Source organism: Plasmopara halstedii (genome assembly GCF_900000015.1).
Source record: "Plasmopara halstedii genome assembly, contig: Scaffold_2121, whole genome shotgun sequence".
In the NCBI taxonomy this organism is placed as follows: Eukaryota; Oomycota; class Peronosporomycetes; order Peronosporales; family Peronosporaceae; genus Plasmopara; species Plasmopara halstedii.
In genome coordinates this window covers 19,659-26,503 of record NW_020189029.1, presented here as the reverse complement: position 1 = coordinate 26,503, position 6,845 = coordinate 19,659, and the positions used below count along the sequence as shown (strand labels likewise).

Sequence of the window (6,845 nt, the reverse complement as noted above, 5' to 3'; positions counted from 1 at the left end):
ATATTTTCAATGGCTCAGATGGCTGCAGTGCAGATCTACCCACACTCGTCTTTATTCTTAGTCATAGCTTTACGCATCGTCCTCGTCGTCCTCGTCTTTCTCTCCTTCATCCTTATCGTCGTCTTCATCCTCCCCTTCCACCTCTTCTTCTTCTTCGTCTTCTTCAACCTCTTCTTCGTCCTCATTCTGGAAATAAAATCAGCAAACTTTTAAAAACTGAAATACTTCATCGTCTAACATCTAGCTCGTACCATCATATAATACGACACAGGGTTTTTCCACAACTCTTCCTTGATAATTTCGGCGACGTCCTGATCACCATCCGTCGAAACGAACCACTAACGAAGTACCTCAATTAGCCACCAGATTGAAATGTGCAAGATGCAAGGACACACACCTGAAAAAAAGGAAACTTCTGAGAGTTCTCTACTACCTCAGCCTTTTCCTTCCAAGTTACTTCCGACGCAGTAACCTCGACTTCGTCTCCATCCTCGGTGAACTTCACCTGCTTCCACAAGACATTGGGTGAAAAGTACGGATTTTCCTGGAAAGTCTGATAATCAGTCAAAACACGTATGTCAAGTAGACAGCAACACAGCAATGCAGCAACGCCTATGATGGCCTCACCAACTCCATTTTGAAACTTCCATCATCGCCCACAAATGTGACGTCAAACGATTGCAAAAAGTCAAGAAGCATGTCATCATCCTCTTGAATAAAATTGCCTACGAGCGGGTGGTTTGTAAACTGCCAATAGCAAATAAATGTGTAAAAAAGCGGAGTCATGCAGATACAACACCAAGCACGTACAGCTTGCTTCCAGAAATGGGGTAAATCTGCCAACAATTTATTACGCTTGACATACGTTGGGCGTTTCTTGGCATTGTATTTATTTTCAATAACAAGGATCTCTTTTGCCTGTTCCTCGTTCACTTGTTCGAGTTCCTCTTCCACTTTTTTCACTGCCTCGAGAACTTTCTGTACCTTGACGTCAAGACTGAGCTCTTCAATGCGCTGGCGCTTAGGAGATGGAGGGCTGGTCATTTTGAAAGTGTTCAGATTTTAAATGATTGGTTGGTTTCCTCTTTTTTCAGCGACCGTTTGTTATTCGTATTGTCTCTTACTCCTCTCAAATTGCATACCGAATCTGAAGATATGGCTACACTGCTTCATGCTCGCGCGAACGGCGGACCCAAATGCTCAGTGAGACATTCCGAACTCCTGATGCTGGTTACATATCACAAATCTTGTCTTCACTCTTCCGGAAATACTCGACAAGATCAGCAAACACGTTGAAGCTCACCTATCACACAAAGGGTAGCCGTCAGCGTATTGATGATCTTGTTTAATCAGATTCATGAACTACATTATATGGATCAGGTAGTTTAAGCTGCACGAGAACCTCAGTCAACTCGACAAATGTCACGCCAATACCGAGAATATTGGCCAAACCCAACCGAGCTGAACCATACGTACATGCATACAAGATCCTGAGTAGAAGTATTACATAAATCTACATTACACGTACTTTGTGCAACGGAAAGTAGTCCTCTGCCTTTCGAATCAGCTTGAGAGAATGTGGACCAAAGAAGATCCGTCGGATTGTCGACCTCGAGAGTATCACTCATGTCCTCATCGCTCAAATCCGAATTTAAGTGTTCGAAGTCAGAATTTGTATCCTCTTCATTAATTTTCTCGTCTTTCAGAGCCACGTTAAGCTCTTGAATGGTTTCTTTGCGCGAACTAGTATTGCTTTCGAACAGAGAATCCGCTATCCTCATCTCGCGTACCTTTTGTCGGGCCATCTTTTTACGCGCTCGAGACTGTTTGTAAGCAGCCTTCACTTTCTTTCGCATCACTACTTCCTGTGCAATTTCCTCGGATTGACGAAAATGATCAACTTTGTAGGATTCTTTTCTCATTTCAAGATCCTTTTGCCAATGCTCCCACTTAGCCCAGCTAATGTGCATTTCATCAAGTTCATCTGCAGAAAGAGGAATTGATCGCTCGACTCGCCTCACCATTGTAAATCGCTGCTTTGCAAACATATCCGTTTCTTCATTAAAGTAGCTCGAAAAATAAGTGCCTTCTACCCCAACTGGTCGTTGAAGTCTAAGCATTTCCTGGTGAAGGTTTGGATCATTGAAATAGAGGTTTTGGCAAGAAGAATTTGTAGATATACTCAACTCACGTAAGAAAGTATGAGAAAGTGAAGCAGTTTCTTTGGCATATATCACTTGGTCATTTGTCTCAACACATTTTCCAATGAATTCTTCAATATCTTGTGGTCTTAGAATCTCAACTCCTGTGCCGTCACCATTCAGAATGAAAATGTGAGGCTCGATCAGCTCATCAATCACAGCTCTTGCAGAGATGCTATCTACATTGTAACGAGCGCTCTCTTTTTCGCTTACTTCTCCAGCTAGGTCAACAACTACGGTAGGGTCATCATTTAGTCCACATAAGTCTACATGGAATCTATTCTGCTCGCTGTCACATACTTTGAAACGCCCATTGTAGCAATTGAAGTAGTAGACCCCAGTGTGGTCTGTCACAGCTTGATCGTCATCGTCCTCTGAATCGGTAGCAACGTGTTTTTCTAATGGGTTAAACTCTACTCCTCCGTTGTCTTTTGCCACAATGACTTGCCCTTTCGGCTTGAAGGTTGTAACTCTTCCATTCACTTGCGCAGTGACCTTTGTGTTATAGCCAATTTCTATTCTCGTTCCATCATAAACATGCACAACGCTACGCACTCGTAATCCACCCTTTGTAATAGCCACACGGTTTCCCGCAGCGTGTTGCTGGGCTGTAAAATTAGCTTTTACATCGATGCACACATCAGCAAAGCGTTGTTTCTTAACGAGTATGTGTGTGCTTGCAGCATTCATGTACATTCGCGTGCCGTCCACATGATAGGTCACACGAGCTCCGCTCGTAAACGTCACAACAACAACACCATTGCGATGTCTCTCTATGAGTGCGTGAGTTTCTGGGTCTACCATTTGCGTGGTAATCGATTCCGTGTTGAGACTTGAATTCTCGATCTTATGACAATTGCGTTTACACGCACGTACGACACGAACGATGCCATTAGCAAGCAACACTTCTCTTCGTCCACATTGAAGTTCCCTAAGTACACTGCCGTTTCCGTAAAGTACTCGAAATGTCTCCCTTTCGTCACATTTTTGTCGTTGTTTCCTGAAATTAGAATCTTTGATTTCGTGTATGTTCAGGTCATTTGTGCAGTCAGCGACGAAGCTGCTTTCATACGTTTTATCATTGTGGGCATACCGCTGAATGACACAGCCGTCAGAGCAAGCTGACACAATCAAACCACTCGGAAATGAGTTGGTCACCACGATCGTGGATAGCTGATCAGGCTTTTTTGAAAAGTTTTGTCGACCTTTGGAGGTACAAATCATAGATTCGTCTTGAAACGAAGCAAAGAAATAAAACATGCGCTTTGATGCTGGCTTACATTTTGCTGGTTGTTGTTCAGAAGATGTTTCATCTTTAAAGACGCTATCTTCTATCTTTTCCGTACTCGGTCTTAATCCAAACGATATCCTAACAAGCGATACGGGGGTCAGATTTAGGGTAGAGCTGAAATTGAGTAAGTTGTGACCTTACCCTTGTTGACATGTTGTTAACCACACATGCCTTTTACATGTTTGATAAAGATGAGTCACGCTGTGATCAGCAGGATACATCGACCAACTTTGAGTTGCTACGAGCGCTAGCTGGCTGGCAGACAAAGGTATATATGCTCCTGCTGCAGCTTCAATCTGTAGTGTCAGATCTTTTTGTGGAAATATCTGGTCGTGCTTCCAATTTTTAAAAGCTACTCGATGGCGTACATGATCACTAGCCACCCAGGTTGATACTTTCATTCGACCAGATGCGATACGCGGGTGACAGACCAACAAGAGTGAGTCCGTGTGTGGATAGTAACTTAAGTAAGTGTCAGATGAGTTCTCCCTTAGTACTTGAGCGATTCGTTGAGGTAAAACAGTGCGTGCCAGATTTTCAGAATATGCGCGTGCCTGCAAAAGTCCCTTCCAAGAGCTCCCTAGCATATCTTCTATCTGTAAAAGTTGACGTGTCCGATGCACCATCGAGCAGTTTAAACGTGGTAAGGTCAAAAATGATGCGATTTCTGTATCACAAACACTACGTTCTAGTTGGGTCAAGTTTGCGTGGTCAAGCTTTGCTATTCGCCCGTTGGTGCCTACACCTGGTAGATCTCCTCGCAGCAACATGTTTTTTTCAATTTCATCGAGGCGACATTTACTATATGGTAGAAAACAGGAATTTCCATCAGCTTGTAACATTTCATTATAAAGCTGAGCGCTTGCGACTCGGCACGCAGCCAAGTCACCATACTCGAGAAATTCTTCGAACCGAGATGAATTGTTATTTTGGCAGACGATAGGTGATATCATAGAGGAAGAGCCTAAAGCAATGGCCTCAGTGATGGCGAACAGCACCGTGCTGACTGATACACTAGCGATAGATACCCCATCCAGCACCTTTTCATAATTTCTATACAGCCAGTTATTTCCACTATTCGCGTTATCAGATAGAACTGGGATCACCGAATACGTTGTTGATGCCAACCACTTCTTGAAAGCAAATTTTTGAGCAGCTATCAACTTTACAGAGGATACGAATTCTCGCTCAAAATCTTCATAATTCTTTAAATTCGTTGCATCTGCGCTGCAGGTCATCTTTGTAAATGTAAAATCGTTCCATTCTGGCTTACCCACGTGAGCAGCTTCATACAGCATCTTCACGAATGCATTTGTTGTCAGAGATATAACTGTTTTGTCAATCGCCGTACACGTGATTTTTTCACCACCATTACCATTATCTGGTTGTAAATGATCAGTTACGCCACATAAGGTTTCGTTCCGAGCTGCTGCTAACATATCCATGGAGGTAGCTATGAGAATCACCCCATCAATCAAAGGACAAAGCGGTAGATTATCTGATTCATCAGCTTTCTGTAATATATTATCTACCTCTCCAAGCCTCAACAGTTCTTCTGTCTCTATAAGCGAAGAAGGATAGTCCACCAATAAGTATACACGCGCAGGCGTCTCTGCTTTCTCTTTCGATTCCGAAGAAATATTCTTCGTCATCTTTACGAAATCCTGCATCTGATGCTCGCCAATTTCTACTGTATCAAAACTGATGTGCTGGTGCGCGAGAAACTCTAGCTTGTCTCGAGCCACAAGCCGCTGGAAAGCCAGCGCGAGCAGCGAGGGTGTCGGTGCGACTCTTGTAGTTTCCTCTATCTGTTTGCTGTTTAAAAGTACACGAGGGTTGACATCGACACCGTTGTACTCATTTGTGCTGGATGCTATCTCTAGCGCCATATCTTCGCGTAGTTTAGTATCCAGTTCCTCAGTATGAAAAAATTGCGCGAGCGCATCTAGCTCAGCGCGATCCACGACGCGAAATGAACAGTACCTCGACCAGCTCGTAAGCTCACCATTTGTATTAAGTCGATTCAGTAAGTCCTTTGTTGCTGATATAGCCTCCTCCGCTGAGTCATGAGCCAGCGCCACCGTGTGAAAGCCCCAACACCTCATTGCTCACGTCTTTTCGGCGACTCGGTTTATAAAAGGGTCTGTCACAGATTAAAGTTGATACTATTTATATTGGGCACACTCGTATCCATGCCGCTCGCTGGCTTGCTACTCGCCGCAAGCGCGCTTGCTATCATAGCGGCAAATGAAGTATGCAACGAACGGAAGCTACAGCAAGTCGCTACAGCGCTTCTGGAGGATCATGTGGATGCGGAGCTCGGCGCCGTTGGAGCGGGCAAGCCAGGAGTCGTGGGGTTCCAGTATTTGGTATAAAATCTTGTAGAAATCTTTCTCTCCAGTATCGAATCCTGACGCATCCGTTTGCTTTTATACCTTAAACTAAGAAACCTGCTGAGGCTCTCATGGCAGCACAAGCTTTAGCTCACAACAACTTTCAACAGGCGGCAGCACAGGTTCAACATATCATGCAGTACCAAAAGCCCAATGGGTTACTGCCACACTTGGTCTATGGTCCATCGGTCTCACCTGATCTGCACTGGATTTCCAGCAATAAAACGTTTCATCCAGGCCCAGCATTCTGGCGCCAGACTTCAATCGAGCAGCAACGTGAGCTGTCGGCGTCACCACTAAATACCTCCACGATCTCGGCTCCACCAGTGGCTGGTGATGTGATTTGGGAAATTTATCGACTCGCACCGTATGATTCAGTGCTTGGAGGTAAAACCACCGCTACTCAGTTCCTATGTCATATGTATGATCCACTGAAGAAACTGCAGAGACATTTGTACTCGACACGCGGCGGTCCCGCGCCCAATAGCTTGCTTATCACTCGTGTAAGTCGGAAATACTTCTAGCATTCGACCACAATTAAACGATGCTGAAAACTGATTGCTCTGATATCACAAATAGCATCCGTGGGAAACCTTTTCTTCTCTGTCACCACACTGGAAAGCGTTTCTTGCAGACTTGAAGAATGCGCCGGATTACGAAGCCGTCGTTAGCTTGATTCCCGAGGAGGCCAAAGTTTGTTTTGCAGCAGGAGCAAGCACGATATTTTTAGCGCAAGACGCTGTCAAAGATATGTATGAGCCTATGGTGTATCTTGCAGCGCAGATTCGTCTCGAGAGAGCTGGTGAGGTTTACAGTTCCAAAAGAAATATGCTAGAGTCAATGGATAGGGCTACAAATGTTTTTAAGAAAGCTCAATTCGGAGTTGAGGATGTGGAATTTAATGCTCTTGTGCTACGATCATCATTGGCGTTAGTGAATATTGGACATGTGCTCGTAGAG

The 6,845-nt window shown here is 44.3% G+C and overlaps 3 protein-coding genes across 3 annotated transcripts in view; 1 reads left to right on the top strand and 2 right to left on the bottom strand.

Annotated features, from left to right (window-relative positions):
- Nucleotides 1-69: 69 nt before the first annotated feature.
- Nucleotides 70-1,044, bottom strand: PHALS_03249 (protein set-like; the record flags this gene model as incomplete). Its single annotated transcript, XM_024717520.1, has 5 exons — nt 70-186; nt 252-338; nt 398-553; nt 628-747; nt 811-1,044. The coding sequence occupies 5 exons, from the start codon at nt 1,042-1,044 to the stop codon at nt 70-72; spliced, it is 714 nt and encodes a 237-aa protein (XP_024583011.1).
- Nucleotides 1,045-1,231: 187 nt separating this feature from the next.
- On the bottom strand, nt 1,232-5,597 carry PHALS_03248 (uncharacterized protein; the record flags this gene model as incomplete). Its single annotated transcript, XM_024717519.1, has 4 exons — nt 1,232-1,303; nt 1,367-1,461; nt 1,529-3,570; nt 3,634-5,597. The coding sequence occupies 4 exons, from the start codon at nt 5,595-5,597 to the stop codon at nt 1,232-1,234; spliced, it is 4,173 nt and encodes a 1,390-aa protein (XP_024583010.1).
- An 87-nt stretch (nt 5,598-5,684) lies between these two features.
- Nucleotides 5,685-6,845, top strand: part of PHALS_03247 (RxLR-like protein) — a gene marked incomplete at both ends in the record, with an annotated part of 1,302 nt that continues 141 nt past the window's right edge. Inside the window, 3 exons of the mRNA XM_024717518.1 lie at nt 5,685-5,861; nt 5,939-6,388; nt 6,465-6,845. The exon at nt 6,465-6,845 is cut by the window's right edge and continues 141 nt beyond it. Of these exons, the coding sequence (XP_024583009.1) occupies nt 5,685-5,861; nt 5,939-6,388; nt 6,465-6,845 (1,008 nt within the window). The remainder of the gene's footprint in view (nt 5,862-5,938; nt 6,389-6,464) is intronic.